The following is a 13,832-nucleotide window of genomic DNA, read 5'->3' on the forward strand; positions in this document are numbered from 1 at the left end:
ACACACACACACACAAAATATTATTATTGTTTGTCGTTCGTTCAGCGCAACTAGTTCAGTTTGGAACGGAACCGCTCTCCGATTAAAGAGACGCGAGCGGACTTGCGTTCATTTGTTTTTCCACGTTCGAGAGTGTGGCACGTCGTGTGGGTGGTGTGCGCGTGAAAGACGACGACGACGGGAACCTTTCGTTTTTCGCGTTTTGTTTTTGTATATATATGTATATATATATTTCGTACAAAATACGTCTATAATTGTGTACATAGTGTTCTTAATTTACATTCATTAATTAATTTTTATAAATTGCAACAAAGCTGACCCAATGTCATGTAACAGCCAAAAACCAATAATAAAAACACAACAACAACAAAATCACTCATTATAAAACGTGCAAAAAACGTGCATCAGTGTGTGAGTGTGAGTGTCGTGTAAGTGTGTGTGAGTGTGTGAACGTGTGTATGTGTGTGTGTTTGTGTCCCGCCTGCTCTGGACGAATTTACATAGCTAAACAATTAAATTTAAGGTAAGTACTTAAAGAAGTAAATTAAAATTGCACAAAAAAAGAACAGCTGACGCATACCCAACTACAACGACAACAACAACAATAATAAACGACGACACAAGGCAAAGAGAAAAAAATAACATTACCTTGCCCAAGCCCCTTACACAGGCCCCGGCCCCTTTTGGCAGCAGCCAGCAAACGATTCAAGGGCGATGAACTACAACAACAACAAATAACAGCAGCAATATAACGACAAAGAGGAAGAACGAAATGAAAAGCTTTTGTGTTGTTTTGCACTGTTTTTCCTCTCCATATTGTTATTGTTAGTGCTGTTCAAGATTTTTAATTTGTGGGCGTCAATGACGATGTGATAACGATACCGATACCTTGCTCATGGTGTGAAAAGGAAATCAGTGATAGGCATGTTGTTCTCCTTGCTGCTGCTGATACTGTTGCTGTTCTGTTATTACTAGTCAATGCCAGTGTGTTGACTACCCCCCGCCTCCACGCACACGTAACAGTTTTTTCTGGCGCGCTGCTCTTACTCTGTTACTGCATATGTATGTCTGTGAAGCACGCAGGCCCCGACACGCGCGCAACAGTGGCGTTTGGCGTTGGCGTCGGCGTCGCCAACATAAATGTCAGTGTGTTAGTGGGGGCCGCTTTTCTGTTGTTCATTTTTTTGCTTTTGCTTTTATTGCTGGTTTTTGCTGCTGTTGTTGTTGGTTTCTGCTCGCCTGTTTATCTCACTCAATAGCAATACTTTTGTTTTTGCTCTTTGCGTGCGCCTTAAAGTGAATTGTTGTTGTTACATTTAAATTGGGTCAATGTTGCCTGCTGAACCTAAAAAAGACAACAACAACACAAAACAATGTCTAATTGTTTTACTTGTCGCGGCATCGACAGCCGACGGAATTGGAGATAAAAAATCGCAACACTGTGTGAGAGCAAATAAGACTTCGTGCTAAATTAATCTGTTTATTTTTTTAAAATTATTTTGTACTTATTTTATTCCACGCTCAGGCGATATTGCTTTATTATAATGTTATTGCTGCTAAGGCGGATTGTTTTTTATAGTTTGGGGTGCGATATTGCTTATGGAAACCAACTAAAAATAAATATTAAAACCATTTTTATATGCCCCTTTCCAGACTACCGTTTGAGATAATCCATAGATTGTGCTGACGATAGCAAATCGATCACACAATTGGGGAATGGTGCAAAACGCAAAGTGAAAGATAGAGAGAGGCAGAGGGGGAGAGATTGCGTGCGTGCTAGAGATCATTAATTTACAGCAGAGCGCACTGACTTTTGCGCTGCGTCTACATCTTCGCGTTCATTATTTGGCTTGACACATCTTTTGTTCTCTTTTTTCTTTGGCTGCGCTTTGTTTATTGTTCGGTCGTACGGCAGCTGGCGTGGGGCCAATGCACTGTGCTTAACAGCTGTTAATATAAACACAATTGTGTTTGACATGCCTGCATGCATGTTGTTTGTTAATTGACTGTGTGCGTGCGTATCTGGTATGTTATCGATAACAGTTTGCATGCAGTGCGCATTTCCTGCTCACTCACTCGGCCCACGCATTTAATATTATTCATTTGGCAAATAGACAAAAGATGCGCCGACTCATTGTCGCCGTCATGTCTACGGCTTTGTTCGTGCTACCTGCATTTAACTCGAAATATTCAGCTCGAATATCGCAGCTCATATTTATGACCTGTCTCAACAACGGTTTGAAGACCCCTCTTAATGCTTATGTAATCGGCATTTAATGAACATTCTTGGAATTTTTTTAAAAGACCGCAATGTTTTATCTATGGTTACGGGTTATCTACGACCCGTTTGTTTTTGCATCAAATACAGTAGATAATAACAGCAATTTGTTATTGAAGAAACTACAAATTAAAATGGAAAATTAGTTAGTGTCGCTACACTTAACTTTATATAAATTGATGGACTTGCCAAATTGTTAACTATCTGCTGCTATTTTTACTGTTCTTTTTTTAAGTGACAAAAAAAAGACAAGCATTTAACTAAATTCAATTTCCACACAACACATGCGACAGCTGTCAAAATGTAAACAGACCGCCAATCAGCTGTTCATTGAAAATTGACATTCAGAAAAACTAGAAACAAAAACAAAATATATTTCATGGACAGCTCCTTGACCAGATCTTATCAGCATTTTATCTAATTGTTGTCTGTCTGTTATACAAAAATTGTGTTGCTTGATTGTGACAGCATTAGCTAACAAATAAACAAAAAACAAAACAGTTTCCTTATCAGCAATAAGCAACAAGTATAATGCCCACATCCCAATCGAGCAATTGAGCACAACAGCAAATAATAACAATAACAAAATTCGTCATTGCCATTTCGTAAGGTTGACTTTCGATAATTGTTTGTATTGTATTTATTGTTCGCTCAAATTACCGTTGCATTGGACACAACACAACACATCTGTTGCAATTCTCAGTAGTTTAAACTATTACTACATGATTTATAGCTACCCCAGTGTTAGACATATACAATAATAAATATTTAATGAAAGTACTATAAATATGCAACGATTATCGATTTTCGATGAGCGAGCATGAGAAATGAGCGAAGGATACAAAAAATTTCAAAGTCAATAACAGTCGCTTGATGTCAAATGTAAAGAAAACAAAAAACAAAACAATTATCGATTTCCGCCAGTTAAGTTTTAAGAGCAGGGTTATACTGTTTATTGAGCATAACAGTTGTTTCATTCTGTTTTTGTGTGTTATATTTGCTTGTAAGTGACTTGAATGTTAAACAATTCATATAATTGAGCACTGCTCCAAAAGATCATTCTGGACACAATCGAGTCTCAACTGGCACAACAACAACAATAATATAGATGTCATGTTTGATTGCATATAAAATATGTATATAAGTGAAGCATTCGTAATTGTTGTCAATACATTTCAATTTGTGGTTCCCAATTGAATTGAAATTTGTAATATTGCTTTGAGGCAACACAAAAAAAAAAAAACAAAACAAACAAAAAATTGCTGTTTAATATAACTGTACAGGAAACGACCTTCAAACTTCGGTGGGGCCAACAAACGAGCTGATTGCGTCGTTCTCAATTCCATAAAAATATTCCACACACTCGATAAATACACACACATATTTATATATACATACATATTTATTCAACGATCTGTGAAAAAAATAAGAAAAAAACACAGAAATAACTTTTCAATACAAGTATATAATAAATTTCAATCAATTTAAGGAAAATCCCCACCATCTCAACTATGTGTGCTAAATAACCTTTTAAATTTTCGCACTTTTCTTTTGCCCTTAATGATCTTTAGATTTTTTCGTACAGCTCACAAAAAATTCCCCACAATTCTTTTGTTTTGTTTTTCAACCATAGATAATGACGTCATGAGATCCAATCTGAAATAGGTTTTTCATCATTCATTTAGCGACAAGCAACGGCGCAAAAAAAAACACAGAAAATATATATTTACACACACTTACAAAAATTCTGCGAAGTGGGGAAAATAAATGTGTCTCTCCCTCTCTCTTACTCGAATGATCCTCGCTGTGAATGATGAGTCATTGCTTTATTGCTGTGAGAAAATAGTACGCTTTGCTCACACAGCTGCATAGAGTGTTGGTGGCGGGGATTGGGTTAGTGATAGTGTGGTTCGACGATAGGAGTAGGATTGCATTGCAATGAATGGCAACGCCCTTATTTTTTTCGTTGATAGTTTTGCAGACTGCTAATCGAATTGAATTTTGTACCGTTTATCAACAGCTGTGCGACGGTTTTGTCGATGACGATTGCCGATTCTATGGTCGAGAAATTGTACTAATGACGGAACATGTTCGAGCATTTAGCATGCAATTATTTTGGTCTAAAAACCGAGATTAAAAGCCACGAAAAATGCGTCACACACACACATATTATATATAAACATTTCTTCATATACTTGATCCCAAATATAGAAAAGCTATGCGTATGGAACATTTCCTGCTTTATCTCTTTCTTGGAATGCCGCCAACCCTCTCTCGCTCTCTCCCCCGTTCACTTTTGTTTCTTGCATGTTTCAATACACATACAAGATGCACACAACACACACACATAGAATAGAGATTCTCTCGCCGAAAAAAATTAAACGTCGTAAATATCTCAATTAGAAACAACAGCAAAGAACTTAATGATCAATACAGAACAAAGCACAAATAACAAGAACAACAACAAAATCACAAAATTGTTCTCTCTTTCTCTCTCTCTTTTCACATTCTTCTTCTTCTTACAGACCATGCATAAGGAAAAAGTAATAAGTACACAAAATGCAAATAAAGCAAACAGCAAAGAGCATAAATTAAATGGAACAACAACAAAAGAAAATAGTGATAAAACAGGTCAGTAAACCAAAAATTATTGAACGATATATAAGAGCCAAATGAGCTTGCCTGTACATGTCTGCCATCAATTTGTGTAGTACAATTTGTTATACTGATTGATGGGACACATAACCTTAATCAATCACAACAGCAAATGAAAAACTATTTGCTGTTAAGCCCATTAAATCAATGCTCAATGTCACTATAGAACAGTAGCACAGTAGCAGCGTAGTACAGTTAAATCATTTGCAGTAAGTGCATTTTGAGTACAGTCACGCTCGTAATTAGCAGAAAATACCTATAGCCGAATGCGCTTGACTGGTTAAATAAATAAATATAAAAACAATGGCTAATCGATTCCACTTACTCATTGTGTCATCTGATTTGTGAAACTAACTAACAAACTAAATGAATTACAATCCATGCTTCCTTCTTCAATACAATTATCTTTGATTGTCCATATCACAATTAACAGAAACAACAACAACAAACAGTAAAATAATAAACAGGCCCCGCAACGTTGACGTAGATAGCCAGCCGTTCAAGCTGTGACACGTTTTGCCGGCTATCAGTTATTCACATTTGGCTGCAGACACCTCCGTTTAGTGTGTGCGTGGAGCAAAGGGTGAAAGTATCGGCGATAAGAAACATACAAAGTTATATGCATTATATTCTAAATTTAGACTCCGATATAGTAGACCCCAAAAGACGCTGCTGTGCATACTTTAAATATAAATAATCAGCTGACTGCTCATAAGCATTTGCCAAACACTTGAGGTGTTATTACCTTCAACTTAATCTCGTCACACATGTCAAACAGGCCATGGGAATTACAAAGTTTCTGTTGCTGTTTTAGTTGCTGTTGACGTTATCACAATAATAATCTCGGTTTTTTTTTTTTTGCAAACTTTATTTATCAGAATTGAAAATCGCATACCGATATTTGCAATTCATTGGGTGTCATTGCGAAACTGTACACTGTGGCCATGTATAAATACCCTAGATTTTGGCTGTCTGCTTGACAACTTCTCCAAGTAGTCTTAATTTTGAATTTATGTGTACAAATACAAAATCCCAAAAATTCGTTCGCTTTACGAAAGTTCTTCGCTATATTATTATGTATCAGGTTATCAAATTTAGGTTTTTCCGATTCTCATACAAATTCCGTTTAATATTTCGGTATTTTTCCAAACTTTCTTTTATTATATTTGATTACGTATTTGTTATCTTAATTTTTGCGTTACGCTACTGGCATTTATTTATTGATATACAGCAAAATGCAAAATATAGCAAATACGTTAAATAAAAAGTAAAATAAAATAGAATATTTAAATATTAATTAGGAAAATAATAAATATTTGCAAGATTTCGAGGGGTACTTTGTGTCATGAATTGCGGAAATTCCAATTTTGAACAAATATTTGTGAACGTTTGACTTGCGAATATTCTGATAACATTTGAGAAAACAAATCTATATTTGACAAATATATCCACATGGCTCGGTTCTCGGTTCTTTGAACGTATAATGAAACTGAAGTTTCAGCAAGTTTTCTTGTTTCCCCCTCTTCTTCCAGAAAAGATTGATACATCTCCGGCTCCCTTCTTGATCTAGGATCAGCAGCTAGTCGATCTAATGATCTGCCTCTCTCCCCTCTCGGAGACTTCAAATTGGGAGTACAAGTTCTCGTATATCCGCTTGAATCCAGATACATTCACATCTAATGTTCCGCTACGATGGTTTGTTTCCGATTCGCTCTTAGCGTGACAATTAACATCAGTTCCGCCATTTGGGTCGAAAAACCAATTTTAAATTTTGATTATGTTGCCGATTCCGATGCTGAATTTCAATCGGTTAATATTCGGTTCCGATTCGTATTCGTATTCTGCTGTGATACCCTGTTATAAACACAAATTTCTGCATCGAAAACAATTATAGCCAACACTATATTAATAATATTATTGTAAAAATAATAATAAAAAAAATAATACTCAAAATGTTGATCGCTGATGATCTCACCAAGACCATGAAACCAAAATAATTAAAATGAACAACGGCAATTTTGCACATTTTTTTTAGTGCTGCTCGCAGTTGTCAGCTGCTTTGAGAATGAATTATTAATAGTTAGTTAGTTGATTTTTTCACCTGAGTAATAAAATGTTCTACTCTTGTTATATTATCTATTGTCAACGCAGTTAGCCTGCTGAATAAGAATAAGGAGGATAGCAGCGAATATGATCTGGTGCCGCCTGATGGCGGCTGGGGTTGGTTAGTCCTGTTTGGTGCCTGCCTGACGAACATACTCATCCCCGGCACCATAAAGAGTTTCGGTGTGCTCTTCATTGAGTTCCTGCAGGCGTTCGAGACGACACAGACGCAGGCCTCCTGGATACCGGCATTATGTTACTTCCTCTACAGTTCACTGGGTAAGTGGGGAGTGCCCCTGAAATATCCATTATGAAATCATTTACATTATTTTCCGTTTTAGGACCTATTTCGAGTATTCTGTCCGTTAAGTATTCCTACCGTACGGTAACATTGATCGGCGCCCTCTCCGCCTCCTTGGGCATGATCCTATCCTATTGGGCCTCATCCGTTGGCTATTTGTACATCAGGTAATCAACACCCCATTATTAGTCAGTATTGTTTTATTTGTCAGCTAATTAATAATTAAGCACAGTTCAGTTCGAGTTCAAAAAGATAAACAAAACAGTTGATTGTTTAACCAGTTAGCTAGAAACCCGTTTTCACTCTGACATTTACAACCGATTTAATCAAAAAAATAAACATCGAAAATATTTGTTATAAATGTTTTGAGTTCAAATACATATATAATTTATGCGTTATTCAGCGACTAAATTATTTACAATCCTAAAAGGTTTTATTTATTTACTTAATATCAATTAATATCAATCGACACAAAAAACAAATATTAGTTGAACTCGATTAAATTTAATCTTTATGCTAATATCATAAAATAAAATTTATTTAAATTAAATGACAAAAATCAAATTTAATAAATCTGCTTTTTAAATGTAAATTGGAAAAATAAATAAAAATATATAGAATTCAAAGTAAATTTTAACGAAGTTTTTTTTTAGATACATATATATTTGTCTATATATCCTATATATATATATATATATATATATTAGTTTCGCAGCCATATATAAAAGTAGAAATTATAATTTTTTATTTTATGACAAAGAAAAATAAAATTTCGAATTGATTACATTTGAAAACATTTGCGTTTTTAGAACATTTCTACATCTATTCATTATGTTGCATCTTGACGTGATCCAAAATATTTCAGATATATCGGATATTATACAAAATAAATACCATATTTAAATTAAATTGTTTTAATCAAAAAATAACAATAAATAATAACGAACTTCAGTGTTTGTTTTGTAATGCAATTGAAAATTATTCCAAATTGAAGTAAATTCTGCTTGAATTAATATTTAAAGGTAAATTATTAAGAGCTTGAAGTCTCAAAATGTTTGTACTGAGAATTTTGTATGAAATATAATTTAGCTGCAAAGGTTATATTTTATATATTTAAAGTCGCTTAATATCAATCGACCTAGAGAAATACATAAAGTAAAAAATAGATTAAAGTAAATTCACAATTTAAATTGAAATGCAAAATTGATGCAGCATTTGTGCATGTATTTGGGAAATCAGAGAAATTGCCAAACTAAGAAACTATATATTTAACAGATGTGTTCAGGTATCTCCCAGTCCCAGTCTTTCTCGACTTTTAAGATTGAAATCACAGCTTACAATAGATTTTTATTAAGACCGCTTTTGTCTCTCTCATTTGCAGCTATGGCGTTCTGGTTGGCATTGGAGCTGGCCTCTCCTTTCCGCCGACGGTGTACATTGTCACGTCGTACTTTGTGAAGCTGCGTGGCCTGGCCAATGGGCTGTGCATCTCGGGCAGTGCCATCGGCTCGATTATATTGCCGCCGGTGTTGCGCTGGCTGCTGGAGATGTATGGCTATCGTGGCTCGTGCCTGATTATGGGCGGCGTCACGTTGAATGTGCTGGTGGGTGCGCTGTTCTATGAGCCAGTGGAGCAGCATATGGTGCGTGTGCCGCGTGCACGTCAAGCTTTGGAGGATATACCCGAGGAGGAGGACATTGGCATTGTGATGAAGTTTGAGAATGTCGATGAGACCGCCGAGCAGACGGCGGGTGGTAAACAGATGCTTGCCTACAATTCGCCACCATCGCCGTTGTATCTGCCGGACGACGATGATGACAAGCAGCAGTTTGTACGCAGCGCGTCCGCTGCTGTTGTCCAGAGCTATGCGAAGCCGGGCGATGAATTTCAGCCGCGTGCTCGCAAGATTAGCACACCGGTCCGATTGCCACAACGCAATCAGACCTTTACGCCGGGCCAGCTGAATTCGCAGTCATCGCTGTATGCGGTGCCCGAGGGCCGGTCCAGTTCCAATAAGCTGGCCATGCGGAATAGCTCGCGGAATCGTCTGTCCAAGCGTTCGCCATCAACCAGCAGTTTCCTGTATATCAGCACACCGTATCACGGCAGCACGCTCTCCTTCCAGCCCAAAGAGTTCTCGTCGCATTTATCGTTGCGTTCCGCCGGCACAACTGCAGCCGGTGCCGGCGGCGGCAATGAGTCCGGTGCCCTGGATGGTGGCGCCACGGATGAAACGAAGGGCGGCAAGGCACTGCCGCGAGAGCGTAGTAAATTCTTTGATCTGAGCCTGTTCAAGGATCCCATGTATTTGGTCATACTCATCTCGAACTCCACGAATGCCATCAGCTATACGAATTTCATCATTTTGCTGCCCGCATTTGGATTAGCTCGAGACTTTGACAAATCGCTGTCTGCGTATCTGTTGTCCGTCGTCTCCACCACGGATCTAATTGGACGCATTGGCGGCTCGGCACTCTCCGACATGGGTTTCATACCAAAGACATGGTATTTTGTCGGTGGTCTATCTGTATCGGGCATATCGCTGGCGCTGCTACCCTTCGCTTATAGCTATGGTGGCGTCTGCTTTTGGTGCGCCCTCTTCGGACTCGCTTCGGGCATTTATGTGGGCATCACCGCTGTCATTATGGCCGATATGCTGGGCACTGAGCGTCTCACCTCATCCTATGGCATCAGTCTGTTTATCAACGGCATATTGCAGCTGGTGGGTCCACCGCTGTGCAATTATTGGACGGAGGCGGTCAACGATTATAATCCGCTGTTTCATGCGCTCGGCTTGACACTGCTCGCCGGCTCCAGTCTGTGGGCATTTATGCCCTGGATTATCCGACGCAAAGCCAAAGAGGAGGAGAAATTGGAAGCCCAACTCGACGAGGAAGCCGTCGATGGCTATTAAAGTCAAATCATAACAAATTAAAATCAAGCCGGCTTTCGAATGCTTCACAACACACCACGTACAATTACAATTAGTTGTTAGGCTTTAAATGCGTACAAACAGAGACGGTGGACGAGTAGTAGATATATATACATATATATATATTTATATATAGAAGATTGAGATATGAATTGAATGTCGGGGGATTATGGGGGGATAAATCAGTTTGGCGAGATGGAGACAGTTGACGCGTTGTAGAAAAGTGGACATAAAATGGCATTGGAAAATTTTTTTGGAAATTGTTAATTTGTTTCTTCCATTAGCTATTTTTCTTTTGTGTCTAACTGTTAAGTCTTAATTATTACATTGTATACTTATTACAATTATTGTTTACTTAAAATCAATTTATAGCTTAAGCCCAATAACAAAAATGAAAAATGTGTGTAGCAGTGAAAAAACAAAAAACATAAGAAATGAAAATATTTTTTCTATAAATATGCTGAAGAAAAAAAAAATCTAAACAAAAAAAGCAGTAAAAACTGAAATTGAAAAAAAAAACTGAACCTTTTTATTTGCAAAACTGGTTGGGAAATTTCAAAAACTGGGCAATCCTTTTTCCAAGTGCTGTAAAAAAAAAATTATGTTTGGCAAATAGTTAAATTTATTATGAATTGCCATTTAATTAAGAAAGTCACAACTTTCTTTGATTTAGTGTCTAACAAAACTATATTCAAATTACTATTGGCTTGAGGCAATTCTGATGGATTACTATATCATATAGCTCACACTGGACTACCAACATGAAAATATTTCTTTTATTTCTTGTATTAAACATTCTTTTCGTTTAAGTTAACGCAGCTTCAGATTTTTCTATGTATCCAACATATTGGCAAATTTAATATCCATTGGGCTAAATTTAAAGCCATCATTCGACTAAAAATAGGAAAATATTTTGTTTTGTTTAAATAAACTCAGCTTCAGATTTTTCTATTTCTAAAATTTTAACAAAGCTGATTAATATTGCGATAAAACTATAACATAAAGCAATCGAAATGCTGTTTTTGGAAATATATATACATTATATACAGAACATTTCTGCTTCAAGCAATTTAACTATATCAACGCCGATATTTCTTTAAGATCTAAGTAAAACATTACTATAATGTTATCAGATGACTGGCAAAACATATTTGATTACCTAGCAACAATATACTTACACAGAATAAATGATATGGCATAATCGTATTTTATATAGAACACGTGATTCGAATATTATTTCGATTATAATGTATGTATTATCAAGCACAAATCTTTCGAGTCGTTTCCAATACCGAGTTGTCTAATCTAATACAGTATATATATATATAGGTAATAATTGTGGGGGTTAAATAATATATAATTGATATGCGTTCGTGATATAGAGCACTAGCTGCTTTTAATTTTTGGTTTGAGGAATCCCCTGGCGCGCAGTGTGCGGACAATAAATGGTGTCGAGCCCAGCGTGATGCTAATCCGGAGTGGAGCAAATACTTTGTGAACAGCATAGGCGGTGACAAAGGTGCTGCCCACAGCGATTTTTTCGGCGAATGCCGACGCCTCAATGCCAAGGAACTCCATAACGGGCATCATGTCTATGCCGCTGCAAAAATCAAAGCAAATGCATTAGTCTAATTATCAAACAGTAATTATTAATTAATTGTAGCCATTAGTAAATGGATGTAAATTCGAATAAGCGCATGTATTGGGTTAGCTTGTCCTACCTGGAGATGAGCACGTAGAAGCCACCCAGCGACAGCAGTGAGATGCCCACATGAAATACGATAATGGTGGCGCCATACTCCTTAAAGGCCCGCTTCAATTGCTCCTTCTTGCTCAAGTTCTCGGAGGTTGGAGGAGGAGTAGGAGGTGATGCTGTCGCTGTTGCTGTGTCTTGGGTTGATGGCTTTGCTTGTGTGCTGTAGCAACGACGCCAGCCTGCGTATGATATACTATATATGTATATGTATATACACTATGAGTGTGGCATGCGTGTTAAGGCCCATGCGCATACGCCGGGCATGCAACAAGTGCACGGTTAGCAATGCAACAAACAAAACAACAGCTCACCTTGGCCAGTGCCAGCAGTGATTGTGGCATTCTGATCGTAGGTCACCCAATCGGTCCGTGTACTGTCGCGCAGCGCCCGATAATGGGAGCTCTGCATATTCTGTGAGGTGAACTTGTACTCCTGCGACCACTGACCGCCGGGCATGTTCAGATGCGTGAATTTGTGCATGCCGCCGAACGGTGTCGGCACATTGCTCTGCATCACAGCGTTTAGGCTGACGGCGCCCAAGCAATCATATGACTGCACATGTGGATCCGCGGCCACAGAGGAGTCAACAAAGGCAGCAGCACTCTGGCTATTATCCGTGGTGATGTCAATCATGGAGATGGGTGCATGCGACAATGCCATTATATTGTCGGACATGTCGCGGGCGCGTTGCGGAGAGAAGCGTGTCGTCTCAGCGGCATCCACATTATGGGGCAGGGGCAGAGCGGGCGCCGAGGCTACGTAGTTCAAGGCGTTGGTGCTTGTGTGAAACGGTTGAATGGCTACATGAGATGAGAATAGAATTAATTTATATATTCGCAAAGCAAATATAATGCGCAGATGAATTGGGTGCAAATTCCATTCTATATATAAATATATTTAAAGCAATACATATGTGCCCTATATACGGCACAGTGTGGCAGACAATTGCTTATTGCGTGTAAATTGAATTCAATTACGTTATTCTTTGCGCTTGGTTATGTTATCTGCAGACATATCGCCAGTCAGCAGTAAACTGATTTTAATCAATTTAAACTTGCTGACCTTCAATAACCCGGCAATTTGTTCGAATTTACCTGCGTAATTCTTGAGGTACTGCATACCACCGGGTAGACGCACAGCTGCACGCAGCAAAGACGCTTTGCTTGTATTAATAAACATGTTTTCAATACACAAAATACAATTTCGACTGTGAAGCAACGCAACAATAATTCAATTGACAACCTCACCGCGACAGTGCAAAATAATATAAACAGTGGCTGGGGTTTTGTTACAACTGCGTGGTTGTTTTTAGTATGTCATCAGCTGTCGACAAAGGCAGGGTTGCGTATCGCTTACAAAAAATATCGATATGTTTAGTTATAAAGCGACTGCTGCATATCAAGTAATCAGCTGTCTGCAAGTGCAGATCTGTTCATCGCATCGAAAACATCGATATAGTTAGACCGCAAAAATATCGATAGTGCAACATCGTAAATACAACTCTACTCATTCAGTTTTTGGGAGTGAAAATGCGAATTTATTTACAAAATTTGCCAATACGAGAAAAAGAAGGCGACGCGTAATAAAGGAGTGCTCAACACTTTGTCATCAACAACACGAACAAGCAGATGTCGTTGTTATTGTTGTTGTTATTGTGAGCTTGTACAATGCACGCGCTGAACAACACACAGAGGGGAAGAGCGCGGTGCTGCTGTTTTTGTGGTCAAGATATGATTTGGCCAAAACAATAAAAAAAAACCCGCGACTAGGCTAATTTTAGCGTGTGTGTGTGTGTGTGTGCGTGCA

General features: G+C 38.0%; 2 protein-coding genes across 3 annotated transcripts; one reads left to right on the forward strand and one right to left on the reverse strand.

The window, feature by feature from the left end:
- The first annotated feature begins 143 nt into the window (after window positions 1–143).
- LOC6566633 (monocarboxylate transporter 13) lies at window positions 144–10,784 on the forward strand. Its single transcript, XM_001992814.3, has 5 exons — window positions 144–523; window positions 4,804–4,909; window positions 7,085–7,315; window positions 7,378–7,504; window positions 8,719–10,784. Exons 2-5 carry the CDS (start codon window positions 4,807–4,809, stop codon window positions 10,250–10,252), a joined length of 1,995 nt encoding a protein of 664 aa, XP_001992850.1. The 5' UTR covers window positions 144–523; window positions 4,804–4,806; the 3' UTR covers window positions 10,253–10,784.
- A 717-nt stretch (window positions 10,785–11,501) lies between these two features.
- LOC6566634 lies at window positions 11,502–13,370 on the reverse strand. Of its 2 annotated transcripts, XM_001992815.2 has the most exons (4): window positions 13,121–13,370; window positions 12,338–12,826; window positions 11,992–12,205; window positions 11,502–11,870 (listed from the first exon to the last, which is right to left on the reverse strand). In XM_001992815.2, the coding sequence occupies exons 1-4, from the start codon at window positions 13,203–13,205 to the stop codon at window positions 11,657–11,659; spliced, it is 1,002 nt and encodes a 333-aa protein (XP_001992851.1). In that variant the 5' UTR covers window positions 13,206–13,370; the 3' UTR covers window positions 11,502–11,656. The 2 variants fall into 2 exon arrangements, with proteins under 2 accessions (XP_001992851.1, XP_032595039.1); XM_032739148.1 differs by lacking the exon at window positions 11,992–12,205.
- Between the last annotated feature and the right edge of the window lie 462 nt (window positions 13,371–13,832).

Source organism: Drosophila grimshawi, unplaced genomic scaffold (assembly GCF_018153295.1).
Source record: "Drosophila grimshawi isolate 15287-2541.00 unplaced genomic scaffold, ASM1815329v1 contig_1377, whole genome shotgun sequence".
Taxonomy (NCBI): domain Eukaryota; kingdom Metazoa; phylum Arthropoda; class Insecta; order Diptera; family Drosophilidae; genus Drosophila; species Drosophila grimshawi.